The sequence below is a fragment of the Anoplopoma fimbria genome, chromosome 24 (assembly GCF_027596085.1).
Source record: "Anoplopoma fimbria isolate UVic2021 breed Golden Eagle Sablefish chromosome 24, Afim_UVic_2022, whole genome shotgun sequence".
Classification (NCBI taxonomy): Eukaryota; Metazoa; Chordata; class Actinopteri; order Perciformes; family Anoplopomatidae; genus Anoplopoma; species Anoplopoma fimbria.
Genome location: NC_072472.1, coordinates 23,440,511 through 23,458,651, shown reverse-complemented (window position 1 = coordinate 23,458,651; position 18,141 = coordinate 23,440,511). Strand labels below are relative to the sequence as shown.

Genomic DNA, 18,141 nt, shown 5'->3' with positions numbered 1-18,141 from the left:
ATAATAACTGCAGTCGTCTAGGCCTTCTTTCCCTCCCACATGTGTGATATTAATATTATGATCATTAAAGTAGGATGAAGGACATGGAATTGAAAACACGAGAGAACTTTACACCCAAATATAGAACTTAAGGATTTATAAGAGTTCCTCTGTATCCATCTAAATACTACTGCGGCCAGGAAACAAGAGGGACCATGTCCAAAAAAATGGCTGTAGCTCCTCAGTCAATTATCCAATGTTAAAAGCTTGCATTCACATCATAATCTGTGTCATTTTACATCCAAAGTGCTAAGAGCACCGAGCCAAAATGTTAATGTACTGCTGTGCCAACGGAGCTGGTGGAGCTCGCTCTTCATGCATATGCATACTGCTCCATCCTACCCAGAATTCCCCCTGCAAGCCTCTCCCAACCTGACTGAGGTTTCTAAAAACGGCAGAAAGCTTAACGCCTGTGACAGCAGACGTCACACTGGAGGAGAGCGACTTTGATGAGACCCATGCTTTTAGAGGCCTCTTTTGTTAGCAGGGAACGAATCACGCTTTACAAGATAAATCATCCCGCTAGCAGCTGGCTTAGACTGTGTACAACCAGATAAGGTTGCCAAGGAAACCCTCCTGGAGAACCAATGGGCTTTTTTTTTTTTTTTGTGTGTGCAAATACCAACCTCCTTGATCTGTGCAAACAATTAATACCTTACCCAGGCAGAAGGGAGGGAGCCGGGGAAGTGGGAGGCAGGCACAAATCCCCAGGTGCTTAGCACAACACCGCTCTCTCCCTTCAGCTATGTGAATGAGGACATGAGGTATAAAAAAAAAAACCCTTCACAAATGGATATTGGGCTGGAAGACACTGAGGGATGATGCATGACTCATTGTACATTAATTCAATGAGAGCAGCCTTTAGTCCATAAATCTAATCTGCACACGTGCAGCAGCACACATCGCTAATGTCATTTTAATGAATGTTTTGAATGCAAGGCCATAAAAGTGCCATTACGTCCCGCCACATCTATTTGTGGGGACGGCTGTGAGTGTGCAGGTATCAGTGCAGCTGAACAAACCCGGAGAACAGAACCCCTGATGTGCAGAGCTGCCTGGGAGCCATTAGGATCCACCAGGGACTTCGACTAGCCACAGATCACTGCTCCAGGGCCCTATCTATTACTGACATCCAATTATAGCAATGGATGTCCACTTAGCACTGCTACTCAGTGCTTTAGTCTTTTTATTGACTACCTGTCACCAGCCTGCACAAAGTGGTGCTATCGGCTAATAATCGATCCAATCCAGATGTCAACATAACCAGCATGTAGTTAAGTGTATAAAGAGCGTGAGTGGTCACAATAGAAGCATGCAACATCAACACGAGCATGATCTGTCCCTCAGTCATTAACCAGGCATTTCACACCATTCAGCATGCTTAATGAGAGAGCTAATTTTGTACAACTTTGATGAGTGCTGGCTTGCATTGAAAGTAATTACCCACCACATTAACTACGGGGGGGAATTGGCTGTAATTGAAAACAAATAAAAGCTGGGCAAATGTTGTCACAAATGGCCACAACGCTTTGGACAATACAGTGCAGCAGGGAAATGGGTAAAAAAGGGACGCCTACGGGATGAGGGGCTCAACAGCGCTGGTAGCTGAGATAGGTCATGTTTATACCGAAGCTCAATGGCGAGCATTGGAGACGGCAGGCGGCGGTTGTGCCTGTTCCGCTTAATTGATTAATTACAGTCATTAAGTGGTTAGAAAGTCACCTCACCTGGCGCAAGGGGTGGAACTCACTGGCTGATTAAAATTGATCACAGACAAAAAGCTGCAGGAAGCCGAGTCCCCGGGAGAGCACACGCCACTGGAGAGGAATTGAGTTTTATTCATGCTCAAGTCAACAAAAGCTGCTCCTGCTTCAGTAAACAAACAAACAAACAAACAAACGGGGGCTGGCTATTCTGTTCTTGATTTCATGGACTTTTATTATTTAAAAATACAGCACAAAAGAATACACACAAAAAAAAAAAGGAAGAAAAAAAGGAGATACAATATTAGTACGCTGATTTCAAAGCTACAGTTAATATTGTTAGTAGTTAATGTCGTGAGCACACAGAGGGACGGTAACGGGACCGTCCCCCCGAGAGCTCGATACAGTTTGTCAGCAGGTGAAAGTCTAAGTAGAATTCTACAGGGGCCCATCCTGACAGCAAACTCCCTTCATGTACAATACACACTCACACACACACACACACACACACACACACACACACACACACACACACACACACACACACACACACACACACACACACACACACACACACACACACACACACACACACACACACACGTGTTTAAGAGGAACTGACAGATGTAATGTCTTTGTCTAGGCAGGTCCAGGTCTCACTTTCCTTGGTGTTAGAAAATAGGTGCGACAACAAATCTGCCGGAAAGTACAGAGGCAAAGGAGTTCCTACATCTGTCACCTCTGCTTAGCTAACAGAATCCACACAAAGACTTACAGTGAACTCACTCACACAATACCAGACGTTTCCAATCACACAAGGGAGCATTTCTACTGTACCAATGAGAGACCCCCACCGCCCCTCTTCTTCTGTTTTACATATAGACTTGCCAAGCACAGCACGGCAGAGCATCACATATACATACAAACATCATCTTTATATCATTCAACTGTGTTGTGATTACATAGGGTTACTTCAACAGGATATTTATACACACAGCCAGAACCAGTAATGTTATTTAAAAAAAAAAAAAAAAAAAAAAAAAAAAAAAAGCACATCAATTTACTTCATCTTAAATAAAACTTTAAAAAACCCATGACATGTTTTGGAATACAAAAATCAAAAGCTTTAAGACAGCGATCAAGGTTTTGTTAAGCTATGGGGGAATTTGTATGCGGTGTGGGAAATCCTGGACTTGACCTGACCGAGGAGACAGAAAGCAATCGATAGGCTCACTATGTACTGATTATTATATTGTTCTAGTGGCTGTGGGCTGATGGGATGATGATGCTACTGGATTTAGTGCAGCACACAATGGCGGACATGCTACGACACAACTCAACAGGAGCAACAAGGCACAATGGAAGTTATCAGAATCCAGCTATGAGGGCTGTGCTGAGGTGAACTGAGGGGAGGTGTGTAAGGCTGCAGTAAAGAATAGAATAAGGCATCGGAGCAAAAAGAAACTGTTTGCCCACTCAAAGTATTCATACTGTTTTTAGTTGTTGATTTTTTTTGTAGCAGACAAGATGAAATGTTGGGCTTCCAAACATGTTTGCACACAATGGAAGAATGGGCACGGTTTAAGAGTAGAATAACCCACAAACTGCAAGGACTGACCGATGGCAACTTACTTACACTGACTGACTGAACAAACATTTATATAATCCAGCACTGAGACTGCACAATGAGCTCAAACTGGAGTGGTTGTACAGTGGAATCAGAGCGGCACAATTCATTCATGCTACGGCTTCTCTCATTTGTTCCCCTTTGTGGCCACTTTCTTCATGTAGGCAGGCTTCACATCCTTCATTAAAAAGTCCAATTAACGCTACAGAAGCCTTGAAAGGTTTCATATTGACCACAGAGAGAAGGTTAATCAAGATATTGGCTTCTTGTAACACGTCTGCAAATGAGGAGGATTACATATGTCGGACATTTGAGGGTGGGGTGACTGATACTACTGATGATAAATGAAGACTTGGTCCTCTTGTCCAGCTAGGGCGTGCTGGGGGAGGCAACAGGGGTAAGGAGCCTGTTGCTAGTCAAACACAATCAAAGCAGATTGCTCAGTGAACCCTGCTGTCCAGCTGCCCCCCTTATTCTCCCATACACTACCTCCTCTGAAAGAAGGGATGCCGGTCTTTTATTGTATTTTTTTAAGCTCGGTCAAGAGGCAATAATCCACCCAATCACGAGATGTGGTGGCCTAAACCTCCCCCTCACTACCAGCCAATCCTGTCCCCCCAAAACCCAGACTGGACAATTCAAACGGTCCAACAGAAAACAGGCTGACCTACATAGACATTTTTTCAACTCAGTCGAAGGACTATTTAAAAAATCTGTGAATGTTCTTCTAATAAGTTGGTCTGTATATTTTTACAAAGGTCAGAAAAGTTTAAAAATAAATTCATGGAATTAAAAATGTCAGAGATGAGACTGGATTGCCTGACAGATGGTCATACTGTTTTGTAGGCGTTAAAAGATACACTACAAAGAACTACACACACACACACACACACACACACACACACACACACACACACACACACACACACACACACACACACACACACACACACACACACACACATGGCCATTTAGGGGTGTGGGTCTGTTTTGGGTCATTTAGGGGTGTGGGTCTGTTTTGAACATACAGTCTCTCTACAGCGACTGTCTATATAAAAAAAGAAAAACATGCATTCACTTATGTACAATATAATTTGTATATGACCATTCTGCTTTATATCCACACCAATTCATTTTTCAGTGAAACAGTCCAGGAAGTTAAAAATTCATTTTGTATTTGTATTTGATAAAAAGTTAATGTGCTCTGTAATGATTCCAGTACAACTCAATTATTCTTCTCAGTACCGCAGCAGAACCAATCCTTCATAAGAGGAATACACTCCCATTTGTAAATAATGAGGAGCTAAAAGTCAGGCGAGTCAGCCCATCCCAGCTCCGTTTTCATTGGCTTGTGTCCTACTCCCTTCTGCCGTTCCCTCCCCCTCGTTGCACGGCCCCTCCTCCAGAAGAGGACAGGCTAAACGATGGAGCCCTCCCGGTTCTGGGCAGGGATCATGACGGGGATGGCCCCCATGCGGCTGAGGTTGGGGCCGGCCATCCTGGCAGCAGTGGGCGGGGGCAGAGGGGCGTGGCTCGGAGGCCTCTCAAAGTCCTCTGATGAGGGGATCTTGTCGTACTGGGGCTTCAGGGCGTACTCGTGCAGGTTTGAGGGCGACATGGAGCCCAGGGAGGAACGCTGGCTGCCCACGGTGAAGCTGCGCGCCGTTGAGACGCGACTCTTTGGAGGGGGCACATCCTCTCTGAGAGGAAACAGACAACAGCACATTTAGACCATAAGACCGTAAACTCACATTTACAAGCTTATCTGGGTGTCAGGTCAGAGATTTTGAATATGGAAAGGATTATGGAAGGTGCTATAAATCAGAATGAAGTTGGCTGAAACACAGGTATCGAAGTCTGGAGTGTCTGGCACTTACCGCCCACAGTGAGGAAAACAATGAATACTTAAGGAGTCTGCATGAGTCATTTCAAGAGCAAAACATGACTAGATTCAATAAAGAGGGACAAACAATTAGAGTTGGCCCGTTTGATTGGTTGGGGGCAATGTCTGCACTGCTCAGCCACACTGACTGTGCAATAGCCTGTAGAGATTGAGCTGAGCAACCAAGTACAGCTATGCCCTCTACTCCCTCTGCCACAACATTAGCAACTAATAAGCAGCAATAATCCAGTTAAATGCTCAATCAAACGGAGCCCGAGGGTCTGGAGCTTGTTTAGTCCGCAGCTTCATGCTGTGGCGTTCCAGCCAATGTGTGTGTGTCTGTGTATACGAGACAGGACCAGTAGTCTAATCCTCTTTGTCCTACAGCGCGAGTGTCACATTGTGGTCTTAGACAGATTCAGTCCGCAGCAGAGTGATAGTAAGCCCAGGGGTTGTACAGAGCTCGTGGGCTGGATGGGGAGTTGGATGGTGAGGGTGGGGTGGGGTGGGGTGGGGTGGGGGGCAGCCAGCAGCAGACATGACACAGGATCCACAGAGCAAACAAAGCTTTCAAACTGATTACCACAGCTGTTTATTTGAGGAGGGGTAAAAAAAAAAAGGAAAACGCTGATGGAGAAAAAAATAATTCACGGTTGTTGGGGCGGTTAGCGATGTGTTGTTGTGTGAGCCTGTGTTTGTGTGTGTGTGTCTGTGATGACCACAGGTCAAACTACATGACGAGCTGTGAGTAATAATCACATGTAAACTATGGCATTTTTGATGCCTACATTAAATCTAGTATTATACAACCCGTTACACATTTGTCATTATATAGCAAAGACCACAGAGTGTTACAAGATTCTTTCCAATGGGAGCTTTGTGCATCTATTAGCCGATGTCATTGATATTTTTAGTGACTGTACCTTATCTCGTTGCAGATTTCCTTCTCGTACTTCTTCCTGTGACGGGCACGGCAACAGCAGAAGAGGATGAAGGCAATGATGAGGAGGATCAGGAGCACGGCAATTATGGCTCCTGCGACGATGCCTGCAGTGTTGGGGGCTGGACACAAAGAAGAAAGGGGTTGGAAGGTTTGGTAAATGGAATTTGGGTAGCAAATCCAACAAAGACTTAAAAATTTATAGATGAATTATTTTCTAAGTGGTACTTGCCTTTGACCATGGCTTAAGGTGCTCATGACTCAACAATTTAGTGCCTGTTTTATAGCATCTAGCACTTTTCTTCAGCTTATCATGTTGAAAAAAAGGTTAACATTTATATTGTAGTCACCAATGTCACCTTAGAGATCCTCTAAAACACAAATTTAGTATCCATGCTCCTCCTGTATGATGCTCCAGCAGTCAGCTACAGCTGCCCCATGCTGAAGCACTTGACTACTCGAGAAGCTGACACTGCCTGAATCCTGAACCCTTTTCCAAGGCACACGTGAATCAAATGCATACTATCTTTTTTAAATGCAATTGGATCTTCAGTAGGTCTTCAGTATGCGAAGCGGGTGGCAGTGTTCTACCACGGTCCTCTTCTCAACATATAAGTTTAGCCTCTCAAATATGAGAATTTGCTGGTTTACTCTTCGTATAATCATACTAAATTGAATATCTTTAGGTTATTGACTGTTGGTTGGAAGAATTGATTTGTTACAATACTTTGGTCCATAATCAAATATCTGAAAACTAGTGATGCGCGGATTGGCTCTAACGTCACCAGAATCAATTATTTTCTCAGCTTTATAGATCCGCACCCGCATTGACAGTTCACTTCCTAAATTATATATTGTATTGATGTTAGTGTTTTCTCTAACGATTCACTTTAATAATTAGATGTCAGTGATGCTTTCAGTAATTGTTAATGTTTCTATGCAAGTAGCATAGTCACTGCAGCAAATATGTTTGGACATTTAAGCAGCAAAACTAACTGTAGTTAAAAACTTTTTAAATAACTTCTGAAATAATCATTAAAGTTATGCTGCTGTTCCATGAGCAAATTGCACACAGCGTCTCTCAGCTGTGGACAGCAGCTCTGCTCTGTTCACATTTTAGAAAATGTGGTTAATATTTAGTTCATTAGTGATGTTATATTCCAAACAACCGCAACCAATCCGCTAGGAATCTTTAATGACCCCCTCGATCCGTTTCCCCATATGCCTCAGCTGCAGTTTGTGTTTTCAGGTAGCAAATGCAAGCATGTTAAACTAATAGTTAACACTGTAAACATTGTACCTGATAAAAGCATGCTGACGTTTCATGCTGAGCATTAAGCATTAAAGTGCTGCTGTGCCTAAGTACAGCTTCACAGAGCAACTAGCACGACTCCAGACTCTTGGTCTTGTTCTCAATATTACCTCATGATACACCATTGTTAATATGTATACTATGTATATTTATGTCCCCTGAATACATAACCGTACTCTTACTGGAAGTTACAAATGTCAGGGGTAAAAACACTGACTTTAAACCAAAGGGTTCCATATTAAACCTGTATGTTTAAAGAGTACTGCAAACTGTACAAATACATTATCCAGCTGACCCTCAGACAGCAGAGCTACAGGTTTAACTGTTTAACAGGCTGAATGCAGGTCAGTGGATCAAGGTGATGTAAGTTGGGCACTCACGAGGCGTCACGTTGAGATACAGCATACACTCCTCAGCGCCAACGCGGTTGACGGCACTGCAGCGGTAGGTGCCAGATGCACTGGCAGATGCGTTCCTCACGTTGATCGTGCCTCCCACTGGATCTGTAGTGAGGGCAAAGAACACATCAATGAAGAGATGACAGGGTTAAACAGAAAGAGGAGCCGTGTGTGGGGCCTTAACACTGGTTTCTATTGATTTGGGAGTGCTTGTGAGAGAGTCCATTACCCATCACGGCGGAGCTGGGCAGAAGCTTGCTGTCGCTGGTCTTCTCCCAGCTGTATTGCAGGGGGTTGGTGCCCTCGTTAGATTTGCACCTCAGCACAATGTCTTTGCCTTCCTGCATGGGGCCTTCGGCGTAGCACCTGGGCTTGGATGGCTTCACTGTGGAGAGAAAAGGCGGAGAGTGTTTGAGAGAGGTGAAAAACAACAGACACAACCAGGTGGCCACCTGGCATTAGCTCAGAACAACACGGTCTCCCTGCCTGGTGCCTCCAAGCCTGTTATTTTTCAATATTTCATGTTGTGGGCAAGTTGTGAGTCTGTGTATTGTGTCCTCCTAAAGTTAATTTCCTCCCTTGCCCAAAGCAGCAGTCATCAGCGTAATGAGAGTAGCAATCAGAGTAATTGATACAGCTGCTGTCATTACAGGAACTGTCACTCAGGATAACCACGAGAAAGAAGCAAGATGCGTTGGGCAGACAAACACTGGCGTGCACGCGTTCAGGGTTAAGGATGGAGGCCAAGCTTTTCTGTCTTAAAGCCGAATGTGTGCGATCACTCCTCGGTCAGTCAGAGCGCTGGCAGGAGATGAGAGGAGGGATTTAAAAAAACAAACAGAGCTTCAAATTAAAAGCAGACCGACAGGCGGGGAGAATAAGGGAGTAGAAGGAAAAAAAGAAACCTTTCTGAGGACACAATCCAAGTGCTGTGTGTTCACTGACAGAAAGCTGACATCCCCATGTGGTAATAATGCGTTCTGTAACAACAAAACCCTGGAGTGGGGCTCTCCAGATCTGAACCAGGTGTCAGGCGAGAGGGGGAAGCTTAGCAGGCATAACCGTAAGGATTAACAATAGACTGACAGTACCGAGTGCTCCTACTAATCTAATAAACACACAGGGGGTCGGGATGGAGGGGGCCAAACAGAGAGCTGGGGGGAGCAAAAATTAAGCAAGTGCTGACGGACAGATGGCAGAGTGACGGCCGCCGAGGCTGAGCAGCTCCTAACTCACCGGCCTGCTCTTTGCTGCAGTCGTGTTGCGCCACTCACACAACACACAGTAAATGTCAGAGAGCTATGACATTTTGACATCTTTTAAAAGGTGAAAGTCAACTCGATGTGTCTGTGGGCTGTTACACGCAGCTCCTCTTATTAGGGCCGCTGTCCGGTGAGCAGATTTATTTGTTTGAGAGATGGAGGTCAAAAAGGAAGGTGATGGAGGCTGGAGGAGCACGGGGAAATAAAGAGCAGAGCCATACAGAGAACCTGGCTCTGATAAAAGGAAGAATGAATTGGGATTTATGCGCTGTATGAGGCTATCTTGTGGACGAGATAAGTAGAAAGGGATTGCTAGATTGTGGTCTTCGTTGCATTCAGGAGGCGCGCAGCTTCAAGGAGTGGTCACTGATAGTTGAATGATAAAATGAAATATAAGTGACTAGTGGGCACTAAAGCCCGGCAGAAATAATTAAAGAGATTGGCTGCTGAGCTTTTTGGAGTGAGATCCTGGATGCGATGAGGATCGCCTGGACTTCAGGCAGGCAGAGCTAAAATGATAGGCTGTTGATAGTAAAGGTGGGGTCTAGTCAGAAACAGCTGTGAGAGTTGCTGACATGCAGTGCTGGACCACAGGTGGGTACTCTCCTCCTGTTAACTTCAATGTCCCGGTGCAACCAGAGGAGAATACACAACAAGGGATGCTACTTCCTGTACAGTACCTAGACACCATGTACACTGCAGGCGGTCGGCACGTTCGCGTACCTGCATATCTGACAAGCCAAAGCAACACCCGGTGTATAAGTTGAGGGGTGTTTGTGTACACATATGCATGCACGTCTTCCCTGTTCCCAGGACCATCCACCTTGTGACAAGATCGACCTGAAGGTAAAATGCAGAGCAGGCAAGATGTCCTCCCCTCTCCTTGTCAATGTTTCCTTGCTAAGAACACCCCTGCCCCCTGGGGTCAATAGCCAGCAGCCTGTCAGCTCCTGTAGCCTCGAGGTATCTCTATCTCTCTCTCTCTCTCTCTCTCTCTCTCCTTCATGCTATAACGAAGGACATCTGCATAACCATAATGAAAGTTGGATTCACATTTTAGTCACTTAGTTGATGCTCTTAACTATGGTAGAATACGATGGGCAAATTAAATAATATTACTATAACAACAATACAAGGACTATAAGAACCACTAGAACTGACATTTTGACAGTAGATACTACTTTTACTGAGGGACACATTTTTTAAACTTTATAACAGAAACTTAAAAAGAATAAATGAGCGGCATGTAATATAAATGTATATTATACCGTATATAACTGATATTTGTTTGTGTATTACATTAGAATTACTGAACTGAAGGGGTAGGGGTTTTTTAGGGGAGTTTTTCCTGTGCCGATGTGAGGGTCCCGGGACAGAGGATGTGCATGTACAGATTGTAAAGCCCTCTGAGGCAAATTTGTAATTTGTGATTCTGGGCTATACAAAATAAACTGAATTGAATTGAATTGAATTGCTGTTAGTTCCGCATTGAGATTGTATCTTTTGATGAAATGATAAACTTAAACAATACAATTGAGCACAATTTTAAAATAGGGAAGAGAAACGAGTGACAAATGAGCAGGGTTGTTAACCTCGCTCACTGGAGAGGAATGAGGAACTTTTGTAGGGAGGAGAAGCCGTCACAGCAAACGCACACAAGCATGTGTATGAATCAGCGATGACTTCAGCAGTGATTCGTTTTTTCAAGCTGCTTCTGGTCAGATCAATTTTTATGTAAACTAGCCTTCCCAAGGGCTTTGTCGGTGGCTCTTGTGTCAGCTGTATTCACAGTTAATGGTCAGATTATCCGTGGCCATTCATCTCCTTTAATAGAGAGCTGCTTTGTGGCGCCACAATAAAACTACTGAGAAACCTGTTTGCACTACGCTAACCGGCTCAACCGGAAAGACGTGAGCTCCTGGAAAACACTTTTGCGCACATGATATCATGTCAACAAGAGCAGCAGCCATGTTCTGAAGCAATCTTTAGAAAAGAGAAACTATTCTGATAACAGGGCGTTAACAGCACAACACAGACTAGTGTGGCGCACGCGGGTTGTTTTTCCCATATGCAAATGCCAGGCGAGTTTCGGGAGGCACTTTCAACATCATTTAGTCAGTTGACCGACCAGCGAGGCCGCTCTGCGTGCGTGAGTGTGTGTGTGTTTGCCTAGGGAGTGAATCATCTGACTTATACAACTCTGCTGTGTCACCCATCTCACCCTGTGCAACAAAAAGCCAGCTGAGTGCATACACTCCATTTCTGAGGTTTGTCCACATTTTTTTAAAAGGCAGGATTACAGCGCACACATTGAAAACAATTTGTAATATTGCAGATTATTTGTTTACTTTTGCCTGGATTATCTTGATTAACGTTTCAAACTGAGTAATGTGTAGCCATTTTTATATTGTCGTAGTTACAGTTAAGAATACATCACTAATATTGTGAAATATCTGCAAACATTAATTTAATTTAAAGAGCTGCTATGAAGAAAACAAACAATACAATCATTTTGTTCATCAAGACTAATACAAATATAGATATAAATCATGACGTGGAAAGATATCAGGATTATCATTTTAGACATAATCACAGAGTGAATACAGAATTGTATCACAAAAGGGGGCAATGCTCTGCAGCCTGTAGGAAGGTCATGCACTCGATTTTAGAAGGGATTACATCAAAACAGCCAGGGAGGGCAAAGGCCGTGTGATTTGGTGCATTTCCTCTGTGTAGAGAGAGAGAATTTACCCTTTGAGAGAAAAAAAAAAAAAAAAAAAAAAAAAGGACTGCTAGCCTAACACCAGAGCGTGTTCAGCGGTTTGTTCCACTCACCCATGACGATCAGCAGCATCTTCCTGCTGCGGATTCCGGGAGCTTTCTTCACTTTACACTGGTAAGTGCCCGAGTCCGACGACTTCAGCCCCGTCAGGTTGATGGAGGCGTCGCCGTTCTTGGGGTCGGCTGCGTTGAAGTGGACTCGGCCCTTCATTGCGGCGTAGTAGTCCTCGTAGGACCTGTCGCCTGAGTACAGGATCACCTATATTTGGGACGGGGGTTGCAGAGAGAGTTTGAGTTAAGAGCTTTACACAAAGTGATGCACTGCTGTATCTGACTTATCTGTTTAAAAGAAAAATAATAGACCTCCTAGAAAACAAATAAAGCAACAGCCTTGAAATGACAGTTGTGTGCTTTCTGAAAGATAAGGCTTTGCTCACTGAACCAACCAAAACATATGGAGAGAGAAAGCACCCTCTCTTTTATCTCTGCGATGCCCTTCAGCCTGGCAGCCCGGTGCTGCGATGCCCTTTCTGTGCTTAACAAGAATGAAGGTGGAACAAACAAAGCAACCACTGTGGAGCATAATCAACACCTGCTGGGTCAACAAAGAACATTCATTTATTGGAGACTTACCCTAACCATAACTGCTACCAGCCTTATCCTTACCCTTACCTTAACCCAAAACCTAACCTTAAACCAAGTCTTTATCCTACAATGTAATGATTTAAGTTACGGGGATGTGCATTTGTCCCCATTCTTCCCCACAATACGACGGTGTTAATCAGTTGTGATCAAATATATGTCCCCACAAGACAGGTAAAACACTCTCCCACACACACAGTCTGGGTCTTGAAAGCAGCAAGGAAATGCCTAGAAATAAAGGCCAGGTGGAGCCAACAAGTCACCTCATAGCTTGTAGCTGGGGTGATGGAGGAGGGGAAAAACAAAAACACACGGAAAAAGAAAAACACAAGGGGAAAAGAATAGCAAACAACAATGAAAAGAGATCCCATTCTCTTTCATAGACGCTGGCATATTCTTCCACATTTCCATGGAGACAGTCATCAACAGGCTTTTCTGTGCCACGATCAACGCAAGGCATACACACAGCAAATACCCCCGGGTAGAGAGGAGGAGGAAAAAACTAAACATGGCAGGAGGAGAGGAAGAATAATGAACCCATCAGAGGAGGCAGATCACTTGAAAAGGAAGCACGAGAGGAGCAAAACAAAGGGAAACAGAGTCAGGGATGTTCTGGTGTGTCTCTAGTATGTCAAATTGCTGTGCCATTTCCAACTGAAAGACTAGTTTCTGGAGCTGCGAAGGCAGGCATGCTGGCAACGGGCGCCATGTCCATCTTGATCATATTAGCCATGTAAACAGGTAACGTGGTTAAAATTCCACCTGGCTCCCAGGGGAGGAAAATCTATCCCTCTAACTTCACAGGGAATCAAAACATCGGCAGTAATAACAGCAATATGCGAGATGAGACCACGGGGGAGAGGAAATTAAATTGCCCCGAGCTCAGCCAGACAAGACTCTCACTTGAGCTTCGACCACTTTACAAGCACACAGATGGGAGTGCTTACACACATGCACACCTCTAGCAAAAAAAAATCTGAACCGCACAATAACCTTGAGGATCATGATCCAATGAAATTTTTAAAAAAAAAATCCCATAAAGGGCTTGGGGAATGAAAATGAAAAGGGCAAATGACTAGACAAGCTGGCGGGGGCTGTAAAGGACAGAAGAGCACCACTGTCCGTGTGCTGCGTTTCATAACAGGTAGGACATTCGCTGATACAACCACCACCTGGCCGGGCCACTCTCAGTGTACGGATCATGCTTCAGAGGTAACAGACCTCTATTGGCCAGGCTTTCTTTCATTAGACAAATACAGATGAGGTCATTGTCACGTGATGCTGTTGCTCAGGCAGGGAAGAGGAAGAGGTGCGGATTCATTTGGGAGGCAAAGCAGAGAGCTGCGATACCTGTGTACTCTAAACAACCCGCAGAGCATAAAGTGCAGCATTGTGTCTGCTGCGCTCCCACAGAGGCTTTTAACATGAATGATTCCTGCTTTCACAGGAACAGCTCTGCTCCAGACTGCTTGGCAAGGTTAAAGCAGAATCACTAACCTGAGAATGGATCAAGTGTCCTTCAACACTGAGGCAGTAAAGAACTAAATGAGGCCATTATCATTCAAAATCATCACTGCTGTACGAACAAACAATGCAATTTTCAGCAAACAGCGTTATGGCTTTACGTCCAAATCCTCCGATACTTTGTCAACATGCACAAATTCTTGTCTCGATAAGTTCAGTAAACAAAAGGCTCTGCTGCAGAGCTGAAGGACAAAAGAGACGGGGTGTATGATATCGGATAAAGATATACATTTTGGACGCTTTCTTTTCTTGAGCAAATTCCTCTCCTGTTCACATTATGTGGGTTTAGTTTTGGTAATTGTTTTTCCTCGTTCTCACAGTGGTGGTGAGCACTCGGGGCACGCCCTCCTTTCAGCTAATCTGTGGCCAGGCAATGAGAGCCAAAATGCTAATGACTGTTACTGTAGGCATGCCTGGCATCTCTCATTGGAGCCCCACAAAGCAACGTGCATTAGCTATGCTTCACCACCCGGACCCTGATGATATGTGGGACATGTCAGATGAAGGGGGCCGTCATTCACCACCAAATACTGGATTGAATAGATTACTTCTGGTTGCATCAATGCAAAGACACTGGACTACATGGCTCATGAATATGAACAAAGTTCTTAAAGTAAGGATTATTTGCTCATGCAAAACACACCACACAACCCATCTCCCTGCTCGCAAAGACAGGGCATTGAGTTCCCGGTTTAATTACTCTGTGGACTGATCCTGTTGACTAGTTCTTCAAGTTATCTAATAGTGGTTGTTCCTTTAAGGGGAGCCTGGATTTGCTCATCTCGAGCCGTGTGAGCAAAGGTTCACCATGGTCTCTGAGCATCTTGGAGCCTGTGGCTATAAAGTTTAGCCTTTACTTTCATCTCCTTGTCTGATCTAGTAGCTTTGGTCCTCGCAGATCAGCCTTAATCCCATTTAACACTGTCACAACTATTAAAGCAGCCCCTTGGAATTAATACGCCGCTAATTATAAAATAATTACCCGCAAGCATGACTTAAATTGGTAAAAGGCTATACGAATGTGTGCGTGTGTGTATATAGCGAGCAAAATCTTATAGGTCAAGGAGAACAAATACGTTTAAAGAGATGTCTGGCCTGTTCAAATTCCTACAAAGGTTTGGGCAACATTAACGGGTGTGCGGATAAACCTCAGCACCTAATAAAGACAATAAACAGTGCAACCAGATGCACTTTGGGAAGGTTTGATATATTTCTACAGCTGCATTCAGTCATGAAGAGGAAGAGGCCCACCTGGGGAACCACCCACACTGAATTCTGTGCTGATATTTCATCATAACAGCCATTGCTTTACTGAGAATAACAATAGAATGGTAACTCCCCTTCCCCTTTCTCCACTACTCTAGTTAATGATTCAGAATACAAACAAAGTAGGTCAAAAACAAATACAAGAGGATAATTGGTGTCTCCGTAATGGCACAAGACCAGAAGCAGGAGTACAGAGGTCTACCTTGGCTGGGTCAGTGGAGAGAGAGGACAGTGGCTGGAAGACAGACACAGAGAAACCCTAATGATGAGCCTCTGACCTATTTCTAACATTCGGACCAAAAAAAATAATAAAGCCACAGGATACACGGGGAAAAAAAGAGAGTGTGACAGGTGGGGGAGTAGAGAGCCACGGGAGAGGGTCACACCACTGGAATGCTCTGTAGCAAGAATCCGTGTCTATGGCTGTGAAAGCCCCGAGGGCATGTGGAGATCCTGTAGAGCTGTGTAGGCCGAGGGCCATGCTGGAAAGGAAAGAGAGCTCCCATTGCTCCCACTATGTGTCTGTGAGAACACTGCACCCAAAAAATGCTCAAAAGAATTACTTGTCGCTTAAATTACATTTAACTTGTATACTGTAGTTCCTATGTCACATTGCAACACCTCTAGGAAGTACACGCCTAGCATGCCTCAAACATACCAAACCACTCACCATTACAACAAAACAGGTTAGTGCAAAACCACACACATTGCAAACAAATGAGGGACAAAACAAAAGCAACTATTTCCTGTTTTTGAGGTATTGTTGACAGGTATGTGAAAGAAGTTCTAAAGCTGCATACCATGTTGGAAAAGATCCCACCAACTACATAGCAAAATGCAAGTCTGTGCTAAATGAGAGTCGATCAGCGAACAGATAACTGCCAACTGTGCCGTCGTATGCCATCTTTGGAATAAAACTGCATTTTTAATGTTTGTGGGGAACATCTACACATACCACTTTGTCCTCTTTCTGGTTGTCGGAGGACAGCAAGCTCCATTCAATATCCAGCGGTCCAGAGTCCTCGGAGGCCAGAGTGAACTGGCAGTCCAGCTTCACACTCTGACCGCTGGCCTTCTCTATGGATGTCGGCGCCGTGGATGTGATCTCGAGACCGGAGGCCAAACCTGGACAGACACACACAAAGAGAGGAAGTTAATGCACTGCAACATCGATAATAATAAAAACAGTGAATGTTTACTAGAAAGGCCTTGATTATTCATTAAGGAAATTAATTTATGTCCCATTTTTGCCAGTAGATACCAGCTGTCTACAACTGTATGATTCCTAAAAAGATAATAAGTCAAATAATGTGATCTGAACCTATTCAAGACTTTTGTAAATTCAATTTTAAATGTACTTTTTCAATATGTTAAACCTAAGGACTTTTTTGAGGAAACTGAATTCAATGCTTTGTAAGACTTTTGAAGACCTGCAAGTACCCTTAATGGAGACCGACGGGCTCATGGATTGTGAAGCAGAGCGCATTGCTGAAGAGGGCTTTAATAGGTGGCGGGCAAGCTCAGATGCCCTCAGATGAGGCACATTTGAACCAGCCTTGGACTGTGAGGATCATTGAGTCTGGGTATTTAAAAAAAAAATCTTTTTCATCTCATTCAGGAGTGATGATTGCTTTAGTGTAGGTTACTTTTCTCCATCAATACAGCTCAGGACAATATGAGGTGACAATTTAAACGTGAATATTAAAAATGACTTAGACTCAGTGACATAATAATGCCCGCTATAATGTTTTTATAGAAGAGAAAATCATCTGAACAGTTAATTACCCCGTCGTAATTTAACCAGGCAACATTTCGGCCAGAATGGCCATAATAAGCAGAACTTTTACCGCAATTTGATCTTGTTACGGCAGCAGTAATAGTTTGTCCGTCCTGAGACAAAATGGCCGAAAGCTCTGTAGAAATATTTAGCCACAGTGAGCTTCAGAAAGGAGACCAGTGATAAGGCTGACACACCATTACAAGATACACAGCCAGATTCAGGTTTTTGGTTCTTTTTTAGCGAGTAAATGAATGATTATGCGTTTTTTAACATTGTGCAAAATGAAGATCACAGAGAGTACATTCTTTTTTGGGGGGGGTTTGAAAAATGATGTTGCTTGTATCTTATTGAACTGAGTTGATGAAAAGTGCTTCCAGTGACATGCTTTACAGAAACATTCGCAGTCAAATGTTTTGATTGGGGGGGGAAGTGTCACTTATGAAATAAATATGGCCACATCTCATCTAAGAAGTAACTCCTAAAATATGCATAATGTAAATCACACAGTGAAAAAAAGACAGCAATAGATGAGAACACAGCTTATCTGAAGGGAGGGTGATAATAATAAAAAAAGAAACTCTAGCCCATCGCCACACTGGAGCCGACTCTTAAGCATTTATTCTTAGAACGAATAAACATAATTTCCTGGTGACATCAACTGGGTTAAGATTCTCCATTCAATAAGAGACTTAAGCCGCAGCAAGGAACACAGTCCATAGAGAATGGAGTTGTCACATGCTGCCTCGACGCATTAAAATCCTTCTGACAGCCTGCCACCTTCCAGTCAGCGAGTGGGGGAGAACAGCTTGAACAAAAAAAAAAATTCCACCACAATATGTTGCTGCTAAATAGCATGTGTGTAAAATATACTTATCACGTCCCAAAAATGAAACCAAACATGTAACTGAAATGTTTTGCCCTTAATGAAAAAAATTCCACCTCATATAAAAAAAAGCATTGTATTTTCCATACGCTACATCTGCAT

General features: G+C 43.8%; 1 protein-coding gene across 1 annotated transcript in view; it reads right to left on the bottom strand.

Annotated features, from left to right (window-relative positions):
- Positions 1-4,368: 4,368 nt before the first annotated feature.
- cxadr (CXADR Ig-like cell adhesion molecule) overlaps positions 4,369-18,141 on the bottom strand; it is a 34,345-nt gene continuing 20,572 nt past the window's right edge. Inside the window, exons 2-7 of the mRNA XM_054626244.1 lie at positions 16,332-16,501; positions 11,999-12,203; positions 8,131-8,286; positions 7,884-8,006; positions 6,175-6,313; positions 4,369-5,069 (exon numbers count right to left, since the gene is read on the bottom strand). Of these exons, the coding sequence (XP_054482219.1) occupies positions 4,787-5,069; positions 6,175-6,313; positions 7,884-8,006; positions 8,131-8,286; positions 11,999-12,203; positions 16,332-16,501 (1,076 nt within the window). The 3' untranslated portion in view covers positions 4,369-4,786. The remainder of the gene's footprint in view (positions 5,070-6,174; positions 6,314-7,883; positions 8,007-8,130; positions 8,287-11,998; positions 12,204-16,331; positions 16,502-18,141) is intronic.